Here is a 27,525-nt window from a genome sequence, read left to right as displayed (position 1 = left end):
TTGGGTTGGGTTTAGGGGAATGGGAATAAAGGATTGGCCAGTGGGAGACAAAGAATAGGGTTTGAATCATGACAGCCAGGGGTTCAGAATCACTGGTAGGGTAGAGCATGAGGAGGAGGAGGTCAGTCTATAGACTTTACAAATGCCCTACTGAATTTTATCCTAATAGGATGAGACTAATGCTGTAGCCCAGAAGTTCTTAACCCAGGAATGATGAACCATCAAAGAGTCTATGGATAGATTTCAGGCAGCCTGTGAACTTAGAAAAAAAAGTTGCATCTTTCTTTCCATTATACATTTTTACTTTTTTTCTTTAGGACTTTTTTTTTTTTAATACATGGGCAGCTAAAATAGCCAGGACACATCAAGAGTCCTGTGGAGATGCCAGTGGTGGGTAGGGGGTGCCAGAGGCAGATGGTTAATGGTGTGCTTAGAACAGTCTGAGTGCCAGCAGGACCCTTAGTGGGTGCTGATGGAACCTAAATGGGCCCACCCCTCCTTGCAGCCTGGGGAGACTTCTCCAATCCCCTGAAGCCCAAGCAGGTAGAGTTGGTTGGAGCTGGGAGGGGTCAGCTGCTCAGACATGGGCCAGGACTGGGGACTGTGGTCTATGATGCTGAGGGAACTGGGAGGAGGGTGACCAGTCTGGCTCAGGGGTGATTTCTTCACTTACTCTTCTGGAGGTGAGGCATTTCTGTGTTGGTTGCTTCCTGGGTCAAATTGGCTGCTGTCCTGGGTTCATCCACTCAGGTCAGTCTTCAGGCTGTCCACGGAAGCCTATTGCCTCAGAAAAATGGAGCGGACCAGGCAATGATATCTAGGATCTGGGAGCCATTACAGGTCACTGGAAGCATGCACCATAGCAAGAAGGCACACTTCCCTGCATAGTAGAAGGAGAAGCAAAGAAGGAAGATGGCAGAGAAAAGCTCAGCCAGGTCAAACATGCTATATGCCACCCAGTAGGTTAACTAGATGGTATCGTCATCTTGGTTGGGGCTTTCAGTGGTCTGGATGGAGGCATATGTTGGGTAGATGAATCCAGTGAGATTGCAGAGCAGGGAGGCACCATAGCCAGCTATGAGATGGAGGGCCAGGAAGGCTGGAACCTGCAGCAGGTAGTACTTTTTGATACCAGGGACCTCCTCCGCTTCCCCAGGATGTAGGTGACAATGTTTTTCTGCTCCAGGAACCTCTGGAAGCTCTGCCTCAAGCTACCCATGACTCCTGGGACTGAGGGAGGAAGAGAGGGGGCGGAAGATTAATGGACCCGAGTTCAAGGGGCAACCTCCAGGGCTCCCCCTGCTGTTCTGCAGCAGTGCTGGTGGCGGTCTCCCTCTCCAGGCTCCTAGGACCTCCATTCCTCTGGTCCCTTGGTCCTTCCCCTCCTCTCCCTCCCTTGTCGTGGTCCTGCAATTGCTTCCATTATACATTTTAAAAAACATTATTCTAAGGAGGGATCCATAAGCTTCACCAAACTACCAAAGGGTTCCAGGACACAAAACACATTAAGAACCTCTATTCTAGTCAGTTAACATCATTTTGGACCCTGACCATCCTCTACTATATTAGGCAGCTATGTGGTGCTGTGCACAGAGTGCTGGGCCTAGAGCCAGGAAGTTCAAATCTGGCCCCACATACTTATTAGCTATGTGACCCTGGGTTAAGTCACTTAACTTCTGTCTGCCTTAGTTTCCTTAACTGTAAAATGGGGATCATAATGGCACCTACGTCACAGAGTTGGGTTTTTTTTTATTCCTATTAAACATATTTTCACATTAGTGATGTTGTAAGGAAGAATTAGAACTAATAGAAGAAACCACAAGAAAGAGAAAACAAAACAAAACAGAAGAAAAAAATAGCAAATAGTATGCTTCGATCTGCATTCAAACTCCATAGTTCTTTCTTTGGATGTGACTAGCATTTTCCATCATGAGACCTTTGGAGATGTCTTAGATTCTTGCATTGCTGAGAAGGGCTAAGTCTGTCAACGTTAGTCATCGCACAACATGGCTGTTACTGTGTACAACATTCTCCTGGTTTTCTGCTCACTTCACTCAGCATCAGTCCATACAAGTCTTTCCAGGTTTTTCTGAAGTCTCTCTGCTCATCATTTCTTACAGCACAATAGTATTCCATGACATTCATATACCACAACTTGTTTAGCCATTCCCAAGTTGAGGGCATTCCCTCAATTTGCAATTCTTTGCCACCACAGAAAGAGCTGCTATAAATATTTTTGTACATGTGGTTCCTTTTCCCATTTTTATGATCTCTTTAGGATACAGCCCTAGAAGTTCTATTGCTGGGCCAAAGGGTATGCACATTTTTATAGCCCTTTGGGCATAATTCCAAATTCTTCTCCAAATGGTTGGATCATTTCACAACTCCACCAGCAATGCATTAGTGTTCCAATTTTCCCACATCTTCTCTAACATCTATCATTTTCCTGTTTTGTCATATTGGCCAATCTGATAGGTGTGATGTGGTACCTCAGAGTTGTTTTGATTTGCATTTCTCTGATCAATAGTGATTTAGAGTATTTTTTCATATGACCATAGATGGCTTTAATTTCTTCATCTGAGAATTGCCTATTCATATCCTTTGACCATTTATCAATTGGGGAATGACTTGTATTCTTATAAATTTGACTTAATTCTCTATATATTTTAGAAATGAGGCCCTTATCAGAGATACTGGTTATAAAAATTCTTTCCCAATTTTCTGCTTTCCTTCTAATCTTGGTTGCATTGGCTTTGTGCAAAAACTTTCAATTTAATGTAATCAAAACTACCCATTTTGCATTTCATAATGTCCTCTATCTCCTGTTTGGTCATGAACAGGGTTGTTTTAAGTCTCAAATGAGATAACAGTTGTAAAGTGTTTAGCACAGAGCCTGACACATAGTAGGTGCTTAATAAATGCTTGTTCCTTTCTCTTTGCCTATCCAGGGCTTCTCAAACTTTTTCCACTCCTGATCCCTTTTCAGCAGGATTTGTTGTTTCATGGCATGCTTTGTGTTTAGAACCAAAGCTTCAGTGAAGTTTCATGATGCAGTGGGGCAAGCTCTGCCAGAAACACCTCAGATTCATTACACATTTGATTTTTAACTAATTTTTGGTCATTGTGCATTCAGAAACCTTTTACTGTTGCCAAATTTTTTGTGACCCTGTGGGGTCTCGACCCACAGTTTAAGAAGTGCTGGATCCCTTCTGGATTTGTGTTGTCTGAAAATTTGATGCAATATCATCTATACCTTTATCCAAGTCATTGATAAAAATGTTAAATAGTATAGGTCCTAGGAGCAGGCCCAGATATCTGGGGTACTACACTGAATACCTCTTACCAGATTGCCACTGAACCATTAACAACTACTCTTTGAGTCTGGCCATTCAGCGATTTCTCTGATTATGTTATTGTCTAACCCATATCCCCCAATATTCTCCACAAGAATAATATGAGAAACTTTATAAAAATATTTACTATAATCTAGGTAAACTATACACAGTATTCACCTTATCCTTCAATTTAATAATACTGTCAAAAAAGGAAATGGGGTTAGTTTGACATGACTTGTTCTTGTTGAAGCCATACTTGCTCTTTGTAATGACCAACCCCCTTTCTAGATGTTAGCCTAACATCTCTTTAAATTTTTTTTCAAACAGCAAAAATCCACCTTCTTCCACCCCTTCCCCAATTGAGGAAGAAAGAAAAATAAAACTCCCATTACAAACATTTACAGATAAGCAATACAAATTTCCATATTGACCCATGTACAGAAAAATATGCATGTCTCATTTTTCACTTCTCAGGAGGTGGGTGGCATGTTTCATCATTAGTCTTCAGGAGTTGTGGCTGATTATTAAGCTGATAAAAGTTCCTAAATCTTTCTAAGTTGTTTGACTTTACAGCTGTTATCTTTGTATAAATTGTTCTCCTTGTTCTGCTCACTTCACTCTTTATCAGTTCATACAAATCTTCCTAGGTTTCTCTGAAACCATCACTTTCATAATTTCTTATAACATATTCCATCACCTTAACATATGGACATTTGTTTAACTATTCCCCAGTTGATGGGCATTCCTTCACTTTTCAATTCTTTGCCACCCCAGAAAGAACTATAAATATTTTTGTACATCTTTAGTTTTGCTTAGGAGTCTGTTTTGCTTTAATTCCTCCCCTAATCTGCCCTCTCTCTAATTTTCCCTTCCCTCTTCTCCTCTTTCCCTTCTATTTCCCTATTGAGTGGAATATATTTCTGTACCCAACTCTGTGTGTGTGTGTGCGTGGGGGGGTCTTCTCTCTTCTTTGACCAGTTCAGATGAGAGTGTTTCAAGTGTCAGCCACTTGAAAGAAGCCCCCACTTCTTCCCCCTTGTCTGTAGTCTATTACTTTTGCACTTTGGTTATGTGAGGTAAATTTCCCTAACCTTCTTTTCCCTTCTTCCCTCCATCCTTGCCCTAATGTATTCCTTCTCCATTCTCCTTTAAGATCATTAAGACATAACAGAACCACTCCCAGACCTTCTATCTAATTAAACTCCCTCTCTGACTCCTAATGAGAATAGGGTTCAGAGGGGACCCATGTATTATACCCCATTTAAATATGAGCAGTTTACCCATGTTTAGTCCCTTCTGATTGTTCATGTTTACTTTTTTATGTTTCCCTTAACTCTTTTGTTTGTACTTTAGGGTTCCTATGCAGCTCTGGTCTTTTTTTTTTTTTAAGGCAATTGGGGTTAAGTGACTGACTTGCCCAGAGTCACACAGCTAGTACATGTCAAATGTTTGGTCTGAGGTCGAATTTGAACTCAGGTCCTCCTGACTTCAGGGCTGGTGCTGTATACACTGCGCCACCTAGCTGCCCCAGCTCTGGTCTTTTTATTAGGAATGTTTGGAAGTTCTGTCATTAAAAGTTCAATTTAGGATTATACCCAATTTTTCTGAGGAAGTTATTCTTGTTTGTGGAGCCTATATCCACTGGGCAGCCCGGCTGCTTTAGCAGTGACTCAGCCACTAGCAGCCAGTTGGAAAACTGCTGGTCAGAGTGATAGAACTGTAGGCTCCCCTTTGGTTTGAAATTCACGCCCTGGTTGTTCATTTGCAGGCATCAGACAGGGCTAGAGGTAGGAGCTGAGACCTCTTCAGCTAGTAGTCGCCAGGGTCCCTCAGCTACTGTTTGCTTCTGAACTCTTTCGTTGCATGGTACATGGACTGGGGCCTGAGATCACTCCTCTTTCCAGAATGCTAGCCTTGGGCACAGGTCTTCTACATCTGTGATCTGAAACTGGTAGTCAGTGACAGCACTGCCAGTTGGCACCTGTTCCAGCAGCCTATCTGAGGTCAGGGTGCCTCCATTTGGGACTGGGACTGAAAATGCTTGACCAGTTCATGGAGGACCTGAGGATGTCGTTCACCTGGGCCAGGAGGCTTGAACTCATCAAGAGCAGCGAGGTGCTCTCTTACTCTCTCTTGGTCTCATGTATCAGCTCCATGTTGGTCATTTTTATTGTCAGAGAGACGTTGAGTTGAGCAGAGTGCAGATGATACTTCCTTGGGAACCCCTAGATTATCTAGCATCAAGTGCAGATTGAGATGAGCAGTCCAGCCTAGGAAGCAAGAGGGACACCACACTGCTGGGGGTGTCAGTTAAACTGGGCATAATAATAGTGGTAGTATCTGTCTCACAGGTGGATGTAAGGCTCAAATGAAGTAATGTATCTAAAGTACTCGGCAAACTTAAAAGCATTATACAAACAATTATTATTATTATTGTCATTATTATTACTTCTGTATTACAAACCCCAAGATGACTTGGGCACCTCTCCTGGGGTTCTTGTCACTTCCACATCACTGACCAGGTCTTCCTTGTTGGGCAGAATTAAGTACAAAGAGCCAACTCCCCCTTGTTTCCTCATCCCTCTGAAAGATCCACCATTCCTTTTTCAACTGTTACATTATAGCTACAAATTACAATAAAATCAAATTAACATGGAGTGTCAGGGAGTTGTCTGCCCCACCTATGAAACTGCAAACCCCAAGTGTCAATAAAGAAGTATTCCAAATAATCAGATAAGAAAAATGCCATGAGTAACTTTCCCTTGTTCCAAATTGTTCTCCAGAATGGCTGGATCAGTTTACTATTCCACTGACAGTTCGTTAGTGTACCTGTTTTTCCCCATCCCCTCCAGCATTTGTCATTTCTGATAGGTGTGAGGTGGTACCTCAGAGTTGTTTTAATTGACCTTTTTCTAATCAATAGTAATTTAGAGCATTTAAAAAATATCAATGTTAGTAGCTTTGATTTCTTCTGAAAACTGCCTGTTTATATCATCTGACCATTTATGAATTGGGGAATGGCTCTTATTTTTATAAATTTGACTCAGTTCTATATTCAGTATATATTTGAGAAATGAGGCCTTTATGATAGGTAAGAGAGGATGCTCTGGAAGAGGATCCAGCATTGTCTCAGTTTCTCATCTGTAAAATGGGGACACACTGGAGAAGGAAATAACAAACCATTCCATATCATCCTCTCTTACCTATCATAGATGTCCCTCAGAGTTCTGTCCTGGGCCCTCTTCTCTTCTCCCTTTATACTACTTCATTTGGCGATCTCATCAGCTCTCATGGATTTAGTTACCATCTACATATCCTGTCCTGATCTCTCTGCTAACCTCTAGTCTCACATCTGCAGCAGCCTTTCAGACATTTCACACTTGAATGGCCAGTAGACATCTTAAACTAAATATGTCTAAAACAGAATTCATTATTTTTCCCCTTAAATATTGCCCCCACCAACTTCCTTATTACTGTAGAGGATATATCATCCTCCCAGTCTCTCAAGCTCACAACTCAAGTCAGGGGTGGGGAACCTGAGGCCTCAAGGCCACATGTGGCTCTCTAGGTCCTCAAGTGCAGCCCTTTGACTGATTCAGGCTCTCACCCATTCCAATCCATCTTCCAGTCAGCCTCTAAAATGATTTTACTAAAGTGCAGGTCCATTCATATCACACCCTTATTCAGTAGCCTCCAGGGGCTCCCTATTGCCTTCAGAAACAAATACAAAATGCTCTATTTGGCATTTAAAGCCATTTATGATCTAGCCCCCTCGAACCTTTTCAGTCTTCTTACACCTTACTCTGCAACATGTACCCTTTGATCCAGTGACCTGGCCTCCTGGCTGTTCCACTAAAAAGACACTCCATCTCTTGACTCTGAGCATTCTCCCTAACTGTCCTCCATGCCTAGAATGCTCTCCCTCCTCTGCTCTGACTTCTGACCTCCCTGGCTTCCTTTAAAACCCAACTGAAATCTGTCTTCTACAGGAAACCTTCCCCAAACTCTCTTATTCCATTGCCTTGTTGTTCAATTGTTCAGTCATACCCAACTCTATGTGAGCCTTTGGACTTGTCCATGGGGTTTTCTTGGCAAAGCTATTGGAATGGTTTGTTATTTCCTTCTCTAGTGTGTCCCCATTTTATAGATGAGAAACTGAGACAAATGGGGTTAAGTGACTTGCCCAGGGTCACATAGCTAGTAAATGTCTTAGGATGGATTTGAACTTAGATATTCCTGAGTCCAGGTCGGTGCTCTGTCTACTGCACTACCTAGTTTCCTGTCCAGCACCTTCTTTCTGTTAATTATTTTCTATTTATCCTATACATAGCTTGCTTTGTATATATTTGTTTGCATGTTGTCTCTCTCATTAGGTTGTAAACTCCTTGAGAGCAGTGACTGTCTTGCCTCTTTTTGTATCCCCAGTGCTTTGCCTGGCACATAGTAGGTGCTTAATAAATGTCTATTAATTGATCAATTCTATTCAAGGCACTGCACAGTTTCTCACACTAAGCATAAAGGCAGCACTGCCCTTAGATTAATACAGGGCTTACCCAGGGACCTTTGCCTCATTGCTCCATCCATTTTGGAGGACTCTGCTCATTAGAGGCACAAAAATTATTAGGACAAAAACGAAATATGAAGAATAAAACAAAGTAATTATGAGTGACCTGAACAGGCAAGCAGATGTGGCCATATTTGTATGGGAAATGGGAATATTTGAATACACCTAAAGCTAGCCAGTGTCTTGGATTATGTGGTGAAAAAGAGATACCAAAGAAGTGTGGCAAGACTGTTGGTAGAATATTGTCTGATTTGGAGCTGACTGTGTGATAAGCTCAGCTCCCTTGCAGAGGTCTCAATTCCCAGCTCCATCGGGAGTAAGAATGGTTTGTTGGGGCTAGTCTGAGTAAGTTTCATTCATCCTCCCCCACTGCAACTCCTGCCACCAGAGCTCAAGGTAGAGGTACAGGGCAGGGAATAGGAAACCCTTCGACTATCCTGGAATCCTTGGGCTGGGCTGGACTTAGACCCCCTCAGTGTCGTTTTACAAGGGACTGAGCTCAGTATAGAGTCATAGGCCTGCTGCCTCATCATGAGTTTTACAGCTGTCCCTGGATCCTTCCATGCAGTCTTGGGTAGGCCTTGGTCATGGAGCCACCCTCCATCCCAGGACTCTATGGAATTGGCCTTCGAAGGGACTCACAAAGTCAAAAAACATGGTGGAGAAAAGATCTCCCAAGAACAGGATGAGGCAGACAAGGGTCTTACTCCTGCTCCAAACTCCCCTTTTCTTCCCACACCCAGTGCCATGGGATGGAACCAAATATATAGTGGAGACCGATGATTAATAACCACAACTACAACACTAGTGTTTGCCTAGTGTGTTACAGTTTGCAAAGCATTTTATATATGTTATCTCATTTATTATTTCCATTTTACTGGTGAGAAAACTTAAGGATGAGAAAGGTTAACTCAGTTAGTAAACTTTTATTAACCAATCTCTTCCTATGTGCCTGGGGCAGCTAGGTAGCATAGTGGACAGAGCCCCGGGGCCTGGATTCAGGAGGACCTTGGTTCAAATTTGGCTTAAGACCTTTCCTACCTGTGTGACCCTGGGTAAGTCACTTAACCCTGTTTGTCTCCATTCCTCATCTGTAAAAATGATCTGCGGGAGGAAATGGCAAACCACTCCAGTATCTTTGCCAATAACACCCCAAATGGGGTCACAGAGTCAGACTGAACAACTTAACAATAATCACTTATATCATCGCTGGGGATACAAAAGGTATTAAGGTGGTCCCTGCTCTCAAAAAGCTCACAGTCTAATGGGGAAGACCACACATAAAAAGGAAGCTGAATAGAATACAGGGCTGGGGGCGAGAGTGGTCATAGGAGATGGGGGAGGTAGGCATGATAAAGACCTGCAGTCTGATGGGGAATAATGAGGGTCTGGGGACAGTTCTCAGATATATAGCCCACCAGAGGGAGGGAACGGTCCCAGGGTCAGGCGGCTCTGAGGATGTGTGTCAGGGTTTTCTTCAATCTGGCAGAAGATGAGTTCCTGGAGATTGATGAGGTTTAGCAGATCAGTGGGTGGGAAAAGAGCTACTTTCTCAGGATCCCACAGCCAGCATCAGAGGCCAACTTTGGACTTAGATCTTCCTGACTCCAGCTCACTCCTCTACTACGTCAATTAGATTAGATTACTTAAGGCACACTTTTTGCACGTTTACATTTGGAAACACCTTTTCATTTTCTGTTGCTTCATGTCAGGGGATAGAGTAGGGAGTGGGGGGCACAGAGGAGGGTAGGTAGAAGTAGTGAGTTTAATCTGCAGGGAGGTAAGTTGTAGCATCTTGTAAGGTTCTGTGGAAAGGCAGCTTGTTTTAGCAGGTGGGCCCTTAACCAAAGCTAGCTATGTGACGGCCACGTCCCTTAAATTCTCCCAGTATACTCCATCAGTAAAAAATTTTGTTTATAAATTATATGCATGTCCTAAGGTACTAATATGTTGCCTTATAAAACATACACAAAAACAGATTTTTAAAAAGAAATAAAGGTGAAATAAACAATTAAAATATGTTATTTAAAGGTACAAAACCCTTTTTGGTCTTATTAAAATATTAATTTTTAAATCTTTAAATACTGATATTTGCATACACTGTGTTCTGAGCAGTTAGCTGCTTTTGATGTTTTACATTTGCTTTTTAGAATTTTTAACATGGCTTGAATTGGCTCCAATGCTTAATTTCTTAATTCACACAATAAGCTATTATTTCAAATTTGTTTTAAAAATATATTGTAATCATTAATGTTATGAACTTAATGTTATAAACTTAGATTTAAAAATTATTCCATCTAAAGAAGGCAGATTGGTTGCCATTAAAGTACTCAACAGAGGTCTTCTCTCATATCTTAAGTTAGAGGCTAGATAATTAATGTATAAACTATAATATTTTAATTTTGTGTATTTAAACTATTATAAACAATAGTGCAAAAGGCAAGGTGGAGTGCAATTGTTAATACAAAAATGTTAAAAATTTCTATCAACAATTGAAACAAGTTCTACTTGATTTCATTTTCTTAAATTATGATTTGCATGTATGATATATATTTAATACAAAATGTTTGAGAAAGATATTTATCTGAGATTTCAAAAAACATTCCACTATGAAATATAAAAACAATATCAACATTCCATTCTTTGGTTTATTTGTACTACTAACACAACAAATAATATTTAAAAGTAATAATTTAAACTTCAGTGTGAGACAACAAAAATTCTTTAAAATTAACTATTTCATGAAAACAAATATCATTTCAGGACTTTTTTTATAAAGAGCCTTTTTTCACGTGAAATGAGTTGAAACAATTCCAATCTATGACAAAGTTTTTATCCTTTGTGTTTTGTTAACACACACTGTTACAAAAAAGGCAACATTTTCCATTTTTCTTGGAATGAATATTATTGGGGAGTGATAGTGGGCTGTTCCTTTTATGGTGTTGAAAACACTTTCTGAAAATGAAGCTATGGATATCTGATGAGTAGTGTAGCAAAAAGGGCCTAGAGCATGGAGAGGTGGGGGTGGAAGATCCACAAAGACTACAGTAGTGACCCAAAGTCATGTAGTCATTTCTGCTCTGTACAGTTCAGTATTCTAAATCACAAGACTTTTTATGAAGAGATGAATGTTGTAAGATAATTATCGTAAGTTTTCATTGACACATTATTTTTATAGAATATATAATTTAATATAAATTATAAATTTAATATAATTTTAATAAACTGTTTATATAGACAGTCCCCCCTCCCCCCAGGGCGAGGAGCCTCCCCCATACCCTAGGGATGGTTCTGCATAATGGTTGAGGTTTTTAGCCTAAAAAAACCAAACTAACTTGTGTTTATACCTTATGCAGCCAATTTGCCCTACCCAACAATCCACTCTATAAATTTATTCAACTCTCTATTTGTTGCACTTACCTTTTCTTATTGCCATCCATCTCCTCTTCCTTCTTGACTCTGTATCTTCAAGGTCCACTCCCTAATCCTACTCAATTGTTTTATATTTTTATTTGTCTTTGACCTTGCTTCTCTTAAAACAATCAAGTAACTCTGGACCAGTATGTGGGTCTGGATATGGTTCTCTTTTAGATTTTCTTCAATTTCTCCCAAATTTTGCCAAATTTCTCCTCTCCAAATTCAACCTCTTACCTACTTCACTGGTCCAGATACCTCCATGTTCATAAAGGGCAAATCTTTCTTCTATTGCTTTTCCAGCAACTCTCTCCCCTTAAAGTTTAGTTTCTGATTGGTGAAAGTTCATTATCTAGCCCAACCCAAACCCACTATGCTACTCTTGCTGTACGTCCTCCCCTCTCCCCCATTTCTACCTCTAGCTCTAAGAACTGCAATCAACTTAATACTACTATTTCTGGAACGGACATAACTTTTTTATAATATTTTATTTTTTCCATTTACATGTAAAAACAATTTTAAACATTCATTTAAAATTTTTTTTTTAATTCCAGATTTTTCTCCTTCCCTCTCTTCCTTCCCTAAAATGGTAAGTAATTTGATATAGGTTATATATGAAGCAGATAACTTTTTAAAAAATTTATTAAATTTTATTTTCAATTCTAAGTTTTCTCACTCCCCTCTCCCTCTCCACTGCTCTTTAGAAGACAAGAAAAACAAAACCCATTACAAATATATATAGTCATACAAAACAAATTTCTGCATTAGCCCTGCAGGAAAGGACAAGTCAATCAATTGCCTGTGGATCTACTTACCATTCCTCCCCCAAAACATCCCTCCAAGCCACCACTTCTCCATATATATTGTCTTCTCCTATTAGAATGTAAGCTCCTTGAAGGCAGGAAATGTCCTGCTTTCTGTGCTTGTAACTGCTTAGCACAGGGCCTAGCACATGGCAAGACTTTAATGAATGTTCATTCATTCATTCACAAATTCTATGGACAGTTTTCAATAGAAGACTAGCAAACTATTAACTCTGGAATAATGTTCCAAATCACTAAAAATAAAGAGAAATGTAAATAAAAACAACTTTAAGGTTTTATTTCATACTTAGTAAATTGCCAAAGATGACAAAAGATGAGAATAGTCCATGTTGAAGGGGCTGTGGAAAGATGTGCATGCTAATACATTGTTGGTAGAGTTGTGAATTAGTCAGTGCAACCATTCTTGAGATTTGGAATTAAGTGATGACAGTGACTAAAAAAATGTCCACACTCCTCAACCCCAAGATTCCATTGCTAGAGGTATATCTCAAGGAGTTCAATGATGAAAAGGAAGGCTCTATATACACTAAAATGTTTTAGCAGCACGTTTTTATAGAAGCAAGTAATTAGAAACAAAGTAGAGGCCCATAGATTGGAGAGTGACTAAATAAATTGTTATGAATATGATAAAATATTAATGTGCATACTTACTATGATAGAGAAGCAAAGGAAGACTTATGTGAACTGAGGCAAAGTGAATTAGGCAGAACCATTAAAACAATGTATTTAATGACTTCTGCTCTATCTATGAACTTAGCATTTTCTTTTTTTTTTGGTGTTTTAAGTTTAGAATTAAAAAAAAAAACCCTAAATGCTGTGAAATATGACCAAACTTGACACCCTCCCTCCCACAATAGGCAGAAAAGCATCTGTCTTTTTTCAGAGGTAGAAGCGCAAAAGTCAGTTTTTTTAATATGTTGACTGTTTTTGTTGAACTGCTTTTTTCTTCTTTTTTATTATAAAAGCTCTGGGAGCAGAGAGTGGGAAAGCTACATTTGGGGAATGTAGGTCATGAAAAAACAAAATATATCAACACAATTTTCAAAATTATAATTAAGTAAATTAAGAAGCCACCAGATGGCCTGCAGGACTGAATGCCTTACCAACCCTTCACTTCCCACCTCTTTCTGGTACCTCCAGGTTGTTTTGCTGCCTTTTGTGTAAAAATTCTTAAATAAGGCTCTGTGTAGGAGATGACAGAGATTTTAAGATGGTCTGTTGAATTCAGGGACTAGTAGTCCAGTTGTTTAGAACATAGTGCGAATAGTATGAAGTGTCTGTAGAGGCAGGTGTATGTGAAGGTTATGTTTCTGTGATTTTCTTTGCCTTTATAACAATTTGTTTCTCTTCTTCCTCACCTCACTTTCTTAGTCTACTTCCTTCCTTCTTTGTCTATTCCTTAACTGATAGTAATACAGAATTGAGGTACATGTATCACTTATCGGACTTTATAGTTTTATGATCCTTGTTCTTAATGTTAAAAGTGGATGAGAAGTCTAAGTACACAATGTATTTTTCTTTCTCAACCTTTCCCTCAAACCCTCAGAGGAATTAAGTTGTTCTTTCCTTACTAGGCTCTTGATAGGAAAAAAAAGGGGGGTCCTTGGCCCTACTATAAGTACTAGGAAGGCACTGCAGTTGTATATGGGATGTGATGTATGTGTCCTCCATGGAATTCTCTATTGGCATGTATAAGTATAAAGTTTCTCGTTCTGACAGGAATATGAGGGATGGTGTAAGGAGCTGGGAGAGATACAGTGACCATGGATATCACTTGTTTGATTAATTTTAAATTGTGCTGAAGACAGGAGATACAGAAGAAGTTGGCTTACTATTAAGATACGAGTTATCAGACTTAAATCAGACTGAAGCTTCCAGTACACTGAAACTCCTTGTAGTATAAAGAAATCGAAGAGTAAAGGATTTTCTGAGTAGGAAATACTTTATAGAGAGACTGACTTTTGTTCAAGGAAAAAATTTTCATAAGAAATAATTAACATATCTTGATCCTCTGGAATGGGCTAGATCCGTAAGAGTGACCAGAAATAGAGGTGGATAGATAGAGCACTGGGCTCGGGATCAAAAAGACTCATCTTCATGAGTTCGAACCTGGCTTTAGACACTTACTAGCTGTGTGACCCTGGGTAGTTCACTTTACTCTGTTTGCCTCAGTTTCTTCATCTGTAAAATGAACTGGAGAAGGAATTGGCAAACCACTCCAGTTTCTTTGCCAAGAAAATCCCAAAAAGGGTCATGAAGAATAGGTCATGACTGAACAACATCGACAAGAGACTTGGACAAAATAGGCTTAGCCAAATACATGGCATATTTGGATAAGTCCTTCAAGCCCACAGGCCTGTTTCCTTATCTGTGCTATATGCTTTCTAAGGTTCTTTTCAACTTTAAACTGCTTTGTTCTCTTAGGGCTTGACCATTCAACCTGTAAACTAAGAAAACATTCAGCTCACAGCTGGTACTCACAACTCCCTGAAAGAAAGGTTCAGAGATCAAGGTAGGGGGCATGGCAGGTTTATTGCTAGGTAGCATTGAAGCCAAGGGAACTAGGCAAAGGGAGGGACAAGATGTGGTCAGATTGGGGAACACAGAAGTCCAGAAGGGGAAGGACTAGGACAAGTCTCCCTTGAGAAAGGCGTGGCCAAATAACGAGCAGGATCAGAGAGAAGGGAGCCTTCTTAGATGGACAGATTAGGTGCATGTGGGGATATTCAATTTCCCCCCATGTACCTATTAAGGGGGTGTTGCTTTGGGATCTTTATGTCCCAAGAATAGGGAGCCTTGGGACACATTCCCTTTTGGGTCTTTATTACCTTGCCCTGTAGGTTCTGTTACCTCTTTTCTCGTGGACTGTGGGGCTCCCTCCCAGCTTTTGTTGCCCTTAATGACACTCACTTTAGGAGTGACAAGACTTTTGTCCCCTATTTCTTTGGCATGTTGGGCACTAGGTCCCCTTCCTCCCTTGAAATCAGTGCCATCTTCCTGGCCAAGAGAAGGCACTTTTTTCTCCTCCACCTTTCCCACTGACCCTTTAGCTAGGTCACTCTCCCCTCCAAAGCCCTGAGACTCTTGTGGTGCCCTAAAGGAATGGGCCGAGTCTGTAGCAGGCAGTGGCTTCTCAGGGGAGGAGCTCCGTTCCCCCTCGCTGTTTGATTTCTTTCGAGGACGCCCTCTTTTACGCTTGGCATCGATCCCTATTTCTTCTGTATCCTGGCTTAATACTTTGGCTGCTAGCTCTTGTCCTCTGGTGTCACTCATAGGCACTTCAGCTGTCCTTTTCACTCCCTTGCCCCGTGGTCCCAAGTCCACCCCTGGGCCTATCTCCCTGTTTTTCTCAAGGCCCTGAGACTGGGTGGAACCTTCTGGTGGAGCTCTCCCAGGTACAGGCACAGCAGATACAGTGGGCAAGATCATGTTGATGATGGGCAGAGTACCCTGAGATACCCCAGCCCCACTGGGCAAAGGCAGTGTAGTGACTTTTAGGGTACCTGAGGGAAGTTTGGGGGCCAGGACTGGTGGGGAGACTCGGACAGGCCGAGGAAGTTGTGGGTGGGGTACCCGGGGAAGGAGCACAGGCAGTCGGGCAACCAGAGCATTCACTTGGGGGCTGCTGGCTGCTGGGGCTGAGGTTTCTGCAGTTTTCTTTCGCTCCCCTCGAGCTGGGAGGGCAGACCCAGTTCGGGGCTCCGGCTCCTTGGGGGACTGAAAAGAAAAGAGTGAAGGAGCAAGGTATAGGGTTGGGAGAAAACTGATAGGAGAAACAGGTATGGAGGTGACTAAGGCACAGGTCAACAGCTAGAAGTATTATAACCTCCTACCCCATTCTGCCTACCCCCCCCCCCCCCGCAGCATTTTAGGGCCTAAAAGTTGAGAGTTACTTGGCCTCCTCACCTGGGGCTGACCTTTAGAGGCTCTTCTTTCTGGGTTCTCCAGACCATTCTTGGTAGCGGATGAGGGATCCCGTGGGAGCCGTTCAGGTTCATCTGAAAAGGCACAGGATTTTCTAGCTTGGGGTGTGCAGAAAAACCAGAAATGAAGTGGGGATAGGTTATGATAGAAGTATGGAAATGATGGTAAAGTCTGGGGTGGCTCTACTCCAGTGTGTGGGCTAGGACTCAGATGATAGGAAGTAGAGTCAACCTACCAGCGAGCACCATGGCCATGAGCAGATGTGCATGAGCAGATCGAGCAGAGATGAGATGTTGCTGCAGCAGGAATCGGGCCACTTCCACGATGGAGCTGAAGGAGCGTTTTAATATACGCTCTGCCCAGTCACAGGTCAGGGCACAGGCCGCTTCCACTAGTTCATCCCGAGGACCCGGACCCACTTCTGGGCCCAACTCTGGCTACAGGTGGCAGACAACACATCTAGCTACATACCCCAGGATTCCCCTCCCCAGGGATTCAAACCCTCGTGGCTTTTGCTAAAGCCAATGTTAGAATGGGAAGGGAAGTCTGAATTTATCTTTCAACAGAATCCCAGGTGGTCTGTGGCCCCAGCCTAGCCATAGGATAGTTAGCTATGAAGCATCCAGGACAGGTGACCCAAACCGAGACGGGTTTCAAAGTGTGTCCAGTGAACTTCTCAGTGAGATTCACACCCTGGGATGGAAGGGGGAGGTCTCAGAGAGGTATTTGTTGTTACTCACACTCTCTGAGCCCTTGAGGTCAAGTCCAGGCAAGGGTGGCATAGATACCAAGGTCTTTCTTCGGATACCACTGTAGCAATATCTGGTATTAAGTTAAGGAGAAGCCCCAAAAAGGGATATCCCAATACCTTACAGAATACTGCACTCCCTGCCCCCCCAAATGTTCTCATTTTCACTCACTTCCCCACATTTCCGTGCAAGGATACTTAGATTGGCCCCGGCCTCCCAGCCTCCGGGCCTTGATGTCAGGGAAGATTTCCCGGATGATTTTGCCAAAGTTGGCAGTGCTAAGCGGGCGGCAGCAGGCTAAGCTCTCACAGTACCTCCTGGGGTAAGGTGGGATCAAGGATGGCCAGGTGCCCAAAGGAGGAAGAAGGAAGACCAGTAAATACAAGGGATTATAGTTGGGAGGGCGCATGTGCATGAGTGTGTGTGTGTGTGTGTGTGTGTTGGGGGGGCAGGTAGGAGATCTGAAGATGACAATGAGGCGAAGGAAACATCTAGGGATGAACAAAAGTCCCAGGGAGATCTGGGTGTACAAAAGCATAACCCGGAGTGTGTAGTCTCTGCACTGCCTGTACCCCTTCCCCCTCACACACCTATAAGCATCATAAACATCCTGCTTGGGCAAACAGGTGGCCGTGTGCTCTTCTAGGTGGTTTCGAATCCATCTGTAGGCGTACATATACTCGTCATGGCTGAGTGCACTTGGCTCCAGGTTGCTGAGGGTAAGACGAGGAGGTCATTGAGGCTTCAGAAGGAACACTTCCACTCCCCACCACAGCACCCAGTCCACACTGAATATACCCTTGCCCACACACAGGTGATCTGAGCCCTGGACACCAGAAACACAGAAAATCCCAGCTCTCCTTTCTCCCCTCCCTTTTCTGATCCAGATCATTATTGCATTGATAGGGGGGGACTCCTGCTGTGAAAATTGCTCATATTGATTCAGGTACCTGTTGTGTGACAACGTCTGTGTCAAAGACAGGTTATGAACCCAGGCTGTCCTGGTTCTCTCTGCCAAGCTGCTTCTCTATCCCTTCCCGCTCTTTCCCTAAACCCCATCTGCAGGTACTAAGCTTACCTTTTATCTCCGCCACTGGGGCCTGAGGGGAGCTGAAGGTAAAGATACAGCTTGTCGTTGTCCGAGAACCTCTGCACATCTTGCTGGGATTGGGGAAAGAGGGTAAGCAGAGGTGGCAGTGAGATCCGTGCTGGGTCCTGTGATGCCTACTCACTGATTTTAGTCCAGCCCCCCATTTTACAGGCAAGGGAGTCCAGGCTCACTAGGATGAGTGACTTGTCCAGGGTCATGTATCTGTCCTACTATATGGCTCTGATTAGAAACCACCTTGCTGGCCCTGCCTCCCATTTTCTTTCCACTAAACTATCATTTTGCTCTTGTGAATCCTTTATTTTTTTTTTTGCTAGGCAATAGGGGTTAAGTGACTTGCCTAGAGTGTCAGTAAGTGTCAAGTGTCTGAGGCTGGACTTGAGCTCTATCCACTGCCCCACCTAGCTGCCCCAGTGAACCCATTATTTCTGTCACACCCTGACCCATATTACTCACCAGGATCCCCTCTACTTTGTTCTGTACCGCTTTGCTGTGGGAAAGAGAAAGCTGACCGTCAGCAGTTAAGAGTTCTAGCTAAGCCTTTGGGGTCTAATTACTGGGGAAGGGAGAGAAAGCACCTAGCACAGTACCTGCACACAGCAAACACTCAAATAGCGGTGACTGATCATATTTAAAGCAGGAAGCTTGTTATTATCTAGTCCAACCCCCTTATTTTACAGATGAGGAAACTGAGGCCCATAAGGATCTGCTAGAGCTCAAGGTGTAGCAGGATGGATAGAGTGGGGGCTTACGAGATAGACCCTCGGAGCTTCTGTAGGAGAGTGGTAGGTTCACCAGCATCCCCACTGCCTGGGGCTGCTCCACCTGTCTTTGGGCTCTTGGCATCAGGTTCATCTTCTGCCATCCTGGCATTAGAACTTGAGTGAGACAGATTTAAATCTTGGATGTCTTCCCTACCCTTGGCACCCCTCAAGTCACTTAAAGGAGAAAGAAACAGAACCCATGAACCCAGTGAACTCCAGTGGACCTCCTGGCACTACTTGCCTCCCCTTAAGCGCAGTTAAACTCTGCAAAGTCCTCCAAACTTTTTTTAATTAGCTACCTGAGGGTCAAGGTGAACCCCAGAGGGAATGTGGGGTCATGCAGAAGTGGCGCCCCCTCCACACCCCTACTCCCCTACTAGCATTTCCTCCATTCTGCCTAGTCCCAGCGGCCTTTCCACCCGCCCCCGCCCCAAATCAGACGGTGGGGAAGGGGGTGGGAGGAGAAGAAAATCCAGACTCATCGCCCCACCCCCACCCCCACCCCCACCCCCATCACCTCTATCAGTCACTGGGCTCAACTGCTCGTCCCCACTACGCCCCCCACCCCATGCCTAGCTGGGTACAGGTGCCCCACCTTTACCCCTGGGCCGCGGCTCACCTACTCGTCGCAAAATGGGGAAGGGGCACGGGGCGTGGCCAGATAGGTCCCCGCCCGGGAAGGGGGGTGTCCCAAGAACTGGGGACTCTGGGTGTGCTGGTGGCTGCAGGGTGTGGAATAGGAGTTGCAAATGCAGCCCAAATTCTCTCTAGTTTGCTCTACGTCAAACCCTCCCCTCCCCACCTTTAAGCATCAGCTCTAATTCCCAAAGAGGAAAAAAAGGAGTAGAGAAAGAGAAACTACCTCGGAGCCACCACGACTCTGGGTCGGCTTCACAGTCCCGGTTCCACTCGTTGCTTGGCCCTTTTTTTTTTTTTTGATTGGTTGGTTCCGCCCCAATCTGCCCGGATACGCCAGCCGGCCCCGTCTGCTATTGGTCCATGCAGCCTCCCAGAGACAGAGCGCCTCACTCGCTTCGGCAGCAGCTCAAGTCTGCCTAGTAACAGCAATCCGATTGGTTAGCAGGGGAGGGAAAATCCAAAGTTGGCAATATTTGAGCGGTAACGGGGAAGTCCGGGTTGGGTTTCGGTTAAGTTGGGGTCGGTTGGGACGGGCAGCTCCGGGAGGTTCTGCTCTTAAAGGGGCCGCGGCCGGAAAGCCGGGCCCTGGATTCATTGTGCTTTTCCCTTTGTCACTGGCACGGGACGAGCGGGCAAGGACAAGGAGCTACTGCGCCATAGCCTGCGGGGTTGGGCAGGGAGTTGGCCGGGGCGGCCCCGGGTGTCGGCCGACCCCGACATTACCCTCCCCCGCCCCAGCCGTGGTGGCCCCCATGCCCCTGCGCGCAAACGCGGTTCCAGTCGCGGGGGGGGGGCCCTTAGGGAAGCAGCTGGCCTGCCCGGCGCTCGGGTGGGCTTCCCTTTTCCATGTGCTCCAGGTCCCACCGCGTGGAAGGCTATCTGGGGGCAGAAACCCAGCCTTTAAGTTGTGTCGTATCCCCCCGAGCCAGAGGAGGGGAACTTGTTCTTCCTCACACAGCGCTCCGAGGTTTCATTTAAATCCGAGTCACCTGACCACTGGGTCACCCCCCCCCCCCCCGGGGAGCCCAGCCAATCATCAGTCTGCCCTTGGACTCCCTCAGGTGGTGACGGGGCCGCAGGTAGACTTGGGGGGCCCCGGGGAGGGGTCAGCCACGGGACGCTGCTGCTTCTGGACGAAACAGGGAAAATAGTGGAGGAACCCTGGATGAGGTCATCTCTCGAGAGCCCTTCCAACTCTAAACATCTCTGGTGTGTACAGTTACAAGTGTGTGTACAGACGTATACACTGAGAAAATCTCCACACCTGCCGGATCATTTTTACTGTTGTGTGACCTTACGACGTTGAAGGTAGTGTAACCTAGTCCTTTCCATTTCATTTGAAACTTCAAATGACCATAGTTCTTGTCAATCGCTCTGTTGGTGTAAGCAGAGTGTCTGAGCCCTTTTTGGGGGTTCGGGGACCCTTTTGGAAGTCTAGTGAAACCTAGGAACTCCCTTTTCTTCCTAACTTCCCTGTTACTTTGGAAAGTATCACCATTCCCCCCCCCCCCCCCCCCCCCGACCGGCCTCCTCGACGTCATCCTGGACTCCAATATCCAGCCCATGCCGAGGCCTCCCGATGTTAACATCTTTTGCCACCACACTGGTACCTACAGGCTCCCATCACCTCACACCTGGACTATTGCAGTAGCCTGCTGGTGGGTCTCCCTGCCACGATCACTCCAATCCATTTCTCCACTCAGCTGCCAAATTGACCTTCCTAAAGTGCAGGTCTTACAGTACCACTCCCAATACAATAAACTCCAGTGGCTCCCTACCACCTGCTGGATCAAGCATAAAATCCTCTGGTGCTGAAAGCCCTTAGGGAACTAGCCATCTCCTACCTTACCAGTTTTGTTAGACCTTACTCTGCCTCCTTTCAGTCCAGCAACCCTAGCCTCCTACTTATTTCTCCAACAAGTCACTCTCTCTCTGTACTCCAGGCATTTTCACTAGCTTTTCCCCTCCTGGCTTCCTGACTTTCTTCAAGTTCCAGCTAAAATCCCAGATTCTACAAGAAGCATAAATGGTTCAAGTGGATCAAGCACCAGACCTGGAGTCAAGAGGACCTGAATTCAAATCCAGCCTCAGATATTTCCTAGCTGGGTAAGTCACTTAAACCTGTTTACCTCAGTTTCCTCATCCATCACATGAGCTGGAGAAGGAAATGGCAAATCACTTCCCTGTCCTTGCCAAGAAAACCCCAAATGAAGTCATGGAGAGCCCAGCACAACTGAATAACAACTACATGGCTTGTTTCTATATAGTAGTTTGCTTGTTGCCTCCTCCCACTAGATTGTGAGCTCCTGGCACACAGTAGGCACTTAATAAAAATGTTTACTGACTTAATGAAATGCATAAAATAAAATACATAGGATTACCAAGTGTTGACCTGAAAGTTAATTAAAGATTCAAACAGTCTAGGTGATAAGTAAATTCATATTGTTACATGGAGGCAGAGGTTTAACTCTGACTGCATCAAGCAAATTTTGGAGGACATTTAAACCCTGGCTCAGGATGTTTGTGTTACTCAGTTTATGATCTCCATTTGTTTCACCAGAGTATGAGAAAGAAAATTTAAATAAGATAGGCAAATGTCAGATCCAGGGTATCTGTGTTTCCTTTACCGCTATCCAGGTAGTGTCTGGGTTAAAGGCACCTTAGTGGTCATAAACATAAGAATGCTCTTAGTCAGCTTTAGCTGTTGACACAGGAAGGGGCATTCTCAGTTTACTCAGGAAGATAAGATTAATTCAGGTTTTCAGCCCTTATTGGGGCTCAATTGATCTTAAATGATTATCACAAGAAAACCCAATTATAATGAAATACAGGTACAAAAATAGTTTTTAAAAAAAAGTTTGCAGACCAGGTTAAGGGCCCCTAGAGTGGAAGACCTAGGCTAGCCCTAGAATTGCAGAGTGTGAAAAGACAGAAGGTGTCACTAGTAAGAGTCTTTTCCTGGCTAATACCTGCTCTCTTAACCTGTGAAAGAGAAACAGGCCTCTTTGCCATGGTGGCAGCAGTGCCTCCATTAGGTTTATTCAAACTTTAAGACAATTGAAGGGGTTTCTTATTCTCAGACTCTTCAGGAGACAAAGAGGTGATATGGGTGCATGCAGCCTGTACTCAGGCCAGAGAAGAGGTGAAAGGAATTCATTCACCCTAATCCAGCAGCTAGTGAAGGCTGGGGACCTTTCTACTGAAAATTTGGCTTTTTAAAAAAATGAACTCAGTCATCAGAAAACATAAAGAACAAAAAGAGAGGTTCTGTATGATATTGTGAACTTCTCTTTGTTTTTTGTAAAACATTTAACAAATTCAACAAAATTGCTTCATTTGTATCTGAACCTTTATGACTTTTGTTTTCTTCTGTGTGTTTTTTGATGTTTTATTTGATAATTCTTTTCTTTTTTCTTCCATTGCTGTCACAAGGTTGGGGACTTTTCTGTAAGGGGGACAAATGAACAAGGACTTGCTAATTGACTGAGTGACCCTTTTGTGTAGTTAGTATAGGTCTTACAACAAAACTGCTGAAAATGGCTGTTTAGACTTGGTGGGGGATTGCTGACCAAAGACAGTCATTGCTGAAACAACAATAACGTTCCCTCCAAGGAAGACAGCGAAGCTACCGTAGCCAAGAGCAGACCCAGCAGATGGGAGGGATAGCCTGGCAGAGAAGGAGGCAAAAGTCACTTGAATGTCCGAGGTTTGCCTCAGAGAACAGGCCTTTGGAGGATGGCAGTTGCAGAGGAGAGGTGAAGGGGGAGCTACAGCAGATCTCCAGGATCACACCAAAAGAGTTTCTGGAAGCTCCAGAAAGCACTGAGACAGCCAGTTCACTGAATTGAGGCTAGCTTCAACATGAGTTTACTGGGAGGTTGCCCTCTTGCGCACCAGCATCAAGTCAGTTAACATAGCTACTATTTACCAGTTACAGTGCTAGGAGTGGGGGATGCAAGACAAGCATGAAAGTCCTTGCCCTCAAGGAGCATATGGGGGGAGGGGGGCACAAAGAGGAGAGAATGTGTAAAATACAGATGCATTTATAGAATAGATACAAAGGTAGAACAAGGTGATTTGGAGGTGAGGCCTGAGCAGCTGAGTGGGATTGGAAAGGGCTTTGTCCAGGTGCTTCCTGAGTTTATGCCGCTAGGATTATACCACATGGGCAAATACCATAATATGTAATGGAATGTAAGTACATAAAAGGAGGGCAAACAATCCATGGGAACGTAGGGCATTGGGGAGGGGATCAGGGAAGGCTTGCTGGAAGAGGACATGGCTTTTGATTTGGGCCTTGAGGAATTGGTATCCATTTCTTCTCTCTAAAGTCCTCTTCTGATGCTCCCTCACAGTGCGGAGGTGATCCTGGGTTATTGAAGGCATCGTCAAAGGGGCCATAAGCTCTGGCAGTTTTTCCTGTGCTGGGAAGGTGCAGTGCAGGGCCTACAAGGACCCGTTCTGTCTGCTGCTTTCTGAAGACTGGCATAGCGAAGTGTAGGCTCATCACAGGAGGCTGCTCACTAAGTGATGAGATCTTGGGCCACAGGCCACACTGCTGTTGTGTAGTGATGGTGGCAGAGTGGTGGGAGAGGGGGCAGTTATACCACATGTGAGGTCCTTGTCAGACAGCCAGTGAATGGACATGCTATTGTAAGAACTAACATGTCATGCATAGGGTCATTAGTTTTTTAGATCTAGCCATGTTTTATACTTAGTGAGTGGGATGTTGAAATAGTGAAGCCCCCTCAGGGCAGCATAGGACTTGGCCTTGCTGAGACAACACTCCTCCTAGAGTGCCCAGAAACTGCCTTGACAAAAGGAACAGAATGTTACTCAAGATAAGGGAGTCATCAGACAATGTCCCCGAAAGTATCTTGCTTGTCCAGGCTTTCCGGCTCTCCCCTCCTTTTATCTTACTTTCCTGCTGAACCAGCAGTCCCTTGTTTTTAGCCTTTTTGCAACCTTGTTGCTGGGGAAAAGTTTTCGAGATTAGACTGTGAGCTCTGAAGCGCAGCCAATGGGAAGAGGAGCTAGTGGGTGGGTGGAGGTTCCGAGTCAGGGTCTATGTAAACCGACTTTGAGCTGCACTCCCTTGCACACCCTGGCTGGAGCCATCTTGAGCGATGCTGGGTGTGTCCTTTCTTGAGAAAGCCAATAAATGAACTATTCTTTTTGCTAATATCTCTGAGTCTCCGATTCATTGGTAGGGTCTCTGTACCCCACACACTTAGTGCTTCAAGAAGATCTCAGACTGAGATGGGGAAAGTCCTCTGGTTGCATAAGCATACTAATTACTAGTGAGTAAGGAGGAGTACTTGCTCAGATGGGCACCATATCTTTGCTGTTTTGTGTGTCTACTATATCCATACAGCTTGACACTTTTTGTATTAATGAAGCTGGAATACAAAAGAGGGTTGCAGCTCATGGAACAACAGCTCAGGTTCTCCTTGCAGAGGCAATAAAGGAATTTGTGGAGTTAGCTCCCTCGTGTGTCTAAAAGCAACTAGAAATGGTTCATGGGACATTTTATCATCTTGTACTGCAGTACTCATGGTTAAGTATCTGCAGAAAGGCCATCATGAAAATGATTGCAGCTTATGTGCCAGCATTGTTTGCAGAGTAAGAGGAGGTGGTGGTTATGTGAAGGACTGACTCATAGCCTCAAAGTCAAACCAGCGGATACATCGATGTGTAGTGACTTCAGCACAGAGGTGGGCATAGAGGAGGAGGAAAAAGTGTGTTTGAAATAGGGGTTCAGGAATAAGAACAGTTAAAGGTTTGTAGACTCCCCAGAAGGCCTGCACCTCTATATCATCAGTATTTTGCTGGGAAGAGAATTGGGAGCTGCTGGATGTGTAGCAAGTACTGCAAATAGGGCAAGGACAATTGATCAGGCAAGCCCTTGATCGATTTCATGAGCTCCCTAGTCAGCTTGATGAGTTTACAGAGTGCACCAGGGCCTTTGTTGGGGCATCTTGAGTGGCAGCTCCCCACAGAGTATGTGGACATGCCCGTTAGCACCTTGCTTAGCAGACACAGGAAACACCTCATTGGTTTTCTTTTTAAAAAAATTATTGGTGCTCTTTTTTTAAAACCTCGCTATCACTTCCCAATGACTCCTTTTGGCCGCAGTAGAAACTTTCCTTGTAACAGATAAGCATAGATAAGTATGTGGTCAAAATCATTCCATTCCCTGGCAGCATCTGAAATATTTGCCTTACTTCCCACTTTTAACTAACTATTTTTCTGCTGAAAGGATGGGGGCACGCCTTCCCAGCTGTCTTCCAAAGCAGTGATGAGTTCCTGTGTTTGCCTGATTGGTTTTCATTGTCCAGGCTGCCTCCAAGACAATTGATTGGCCGACTGGAACTCAGGAAGATGGACTAGAGCAGGAATGGACCACTTTTTGCCGTGGTCTGTATGACAGACCAGCTCTGCCCTTTTCTGTTCCTGTCTCACCTTTTCACTTGGATCTTGTGTCTGGGTAGGCTGAGGTCAGGGTAAGAGAGTTCTCCCTTTTCCACCCTCAGGAGTTGGTGGTGACTTAGAGCTGAAGTACCTGGCAGAGGCAGACGTGTGCTTGCCCACATCCCAAGAGTAGGGCACCACAGAGTGGGTTTTTCCAGCCTTACAGTTACTTGCAGACTGGGTATTGATAGACTTTGAAATCTATCACATGACTGAAGCAGTCAATACGATGTTCCAAGAAGGGAGCAGAAGGGGAGCCCTCAAATTATGCTTGTATTACAGACTTAGTGGGGAGGGGAGAAGGGAGGAGGAGAGTCTAAACCACAGTGTGGGACTCTGAGTCTTTGGAGGGGACCGTACAGGACTCTGTGGGAAAGAAGAACTCAGCAGAAAATCACTTAATTGCCCAAATATCACCCTCAAGTTCTGTTCCCTTTGGAGAGCAGCTAATAATCTATTTAAATGTTTTGTGTGTTTTCTCTATCTATGGGCTCCTATGATTCCTTTGTATCTTCTGTTTCCCCCCTACACACACACACACACACACACACACACACAACCAAATAAAGGATGTCCCATATCCAGTTTGTATTTATTACTTTGAGTGCCTGTACAGGAGCTGGAAAACCCATTACCACATATGGGGAAACCTAGACACGACTGTACCTAAGCTTTACATTTCAGAAGAATATAAGCTTCTTGAGGGCAAGGACTCTTGTATTTGTATCTTCAGTACTTGGTGCTTAATATATGTATGCTGATTGACTGACTTTGGAAATTTCCTTGTAGTTAGCTCCAGGGTAGGAGCATAACAGACCTAAGCAAGAACATGACTCCTTTGTGATTGACCTGGAGATTGGACTGATCCTGTGTGAGCCTAGAGGCTTTGGGCCCAGGACCTGCCTGAGTTAGCAGTGATCGCTTCATTGGCAGATCTCTTCGCCCAGTGCTCATCCTTCTTGACTTCTTCGCAGTGTGTGACATCGTTGACCACTTTTTCCTCCTAGATATTCTTTCTTGTTGTTTTTATGTGACATTACTTTCTCTTGGTTTGTCTTCTCCTTGCCCGACAGTTGCTTTTCAGTCTCCTTTGCTGTCTCAGTCCTCTAGCTGTGGGTGCACAGCCAGGCTCCATCTCAGGTCTTCTCCTTTCTCTGCTCTCAGTGACCTTATCAGTTCACACAGGTTCGCTTCCTTCCTTCTGAGGATTCCCAGAGCTGTGTATTGCATCCTAGGCTTCCCCGTGACTTTACCCCTGCATTGCCAACAGTTTACTGGACAGCTCAGACTGGATGTTCCATAGGCATGTTAAACAAAACATATCCAAAGTAGTCCTTGTTGTCTCTTACCTCAACCCACCCATTTTCCAAACTTTCCTATTTTTGTAAGGAAATCATTCCCTTTTTTGTTCAGTCACCAAGTTCTAAACCTTAGTGATCTCCTCAACTTCTCACTCTCACCCAAGTCTTATCAATTCTACATCTACTCACCATAGTTCAGATCTTCTTTTCCTCTCCTGGGCTTCTGCAGTATCCTTCTCAAGCCTTTCCCTGCTCCATTTTATCCTCCACACAGCTTATCAAAGTGATTTCCTACAGGGCAGGTCTGACCATATCACTCCCTGCTCAATAAAATCCAGAGTCTGCCTCTTATCTTACTAATTGGATTAAAGCCCTTCTCTTTTCTTTTTTTTTTTTTTGTCAAAGTAATGGGGTTAAGTGACTTGCCCAGGG

At 44.2% G+C, this 27,525-nt stretch overlaps 1 protein-coding gene, 1 long non-coding RNA gene and 1 pseudogene across 5 annotated transcripts; 1 reads left to right on the top strand and 2 right to left on the bottom strand.

Moving 5' to 3' along the window:
- Positions 1–738: 738 nt before the first annotated feature.
- LOC114042952 lies at positions 739–1,219 on the bottom strand (annotated as a pseudogene).
- A 13,431-nt stretch (positions 1,220–14,650) lies between these two features.
- On the bottom strand, positions 14,651–20,031 carry LOC114042832 (DNA-binding protein RFX5-like). Of its 4 annotated transcripts, none has more exons than XM_027861570.1 (10): positions 19,545–20,031; positions 18,671–18,796; positions 18,375–18,408; positions 17,889–17,971; positions 17,401–17,523; positions 17,008–17,127; positions 16,802–16,883; positions 16,297–16,498; positions 16,044–16,135; positions 14,651–15,854 (listed from the first exon to the last, which is right to left on the bottom strand). In XM_027861570.1, exons 2-10 carry the CDS (start codon positions 18,781–18,783, stop codon positions 14,886–14,888), a joined length of 1,818 nt encoding a protein of 605 aa, XP_027717371.1. In that variant the 5' UTR covers positions 18,784–18,796; positions 19,545–20,031; the 3' UTR covers positions 14,651–14,885. The 4 variants fall into 4 exon arrangements, with proteins under 4 accessions (XP_027717371.1, XP_027717369.1, XP_027717370.1 ...); XM_027861568.1 differs by having other exon boundaries at positions 18,671–18,856; positions 19,545–20,030; XM_027861569.1 differs by lacking the exon at positions 19,545–20,031 and adding an exon at positions 19,302–19,496 and having other exon boundaries at positions 18,671–18,856.
- Positions 20,032–20,078: 47 nt separating this feature from the next.
- On the top strand, positions 20,079–26,727 carry LOC114042834. The gene is made up of 3 exons (XR_003569033.1): positions 20,079–20,629; positions 21,265–21,427; positions 26,582–26,727. It is a non-coding gene; the product is annotated as an uncharacterized LOC114042834 (long non-coding RNA).
- The last annotated feature ends 798 nt before the right edge of the window (positions 26,728–27,525 follow it).

Source organism: Vombatus ursinus, unplaced genomic scaffold (assembly GCF_900497805.2).
Source record: "Vombatus ursinus unplaced genomic scaffold, bare-nosed wombat genome assembly UNPS02014768.1, whole genome shotgun sequence".
Taxonomy (NCBI): Eukaryota; Metazoa; Chordata; class Mammalia; order Diprotodontia; family Vombatidae; genus Vombatus; species Vombatus ursinus.
The sequence above is the reverse complement of the archived record's forward strand: the minus strand, read 5'-3'. Positions and strand labels throughout refer to the sequence as shown.

Coding starts and splice junctions, on each gene's coding strand:
- LOC114042832 (XM_027861570.1), bottom strand. CDS start 18,783: ATGGCAGAAGATGAACCTGATGCCAAGAGCCCAAAGACAGGTGGAGCA. Junction 17,972..18,374: donor ACAAAGTAGAGGGGATCCTG/GTGAGTAATATG, acceptor CCCCAATCCCAG/CAAGATGTGCAGAGGTTCTC. Junction 16,884..17,007: donor GGAGGCCGGGGCCAATCTAA/GTATCCTTGCAC, acceptor ACTTAATACCAG/ATATTGCTACAGTGGTATCC.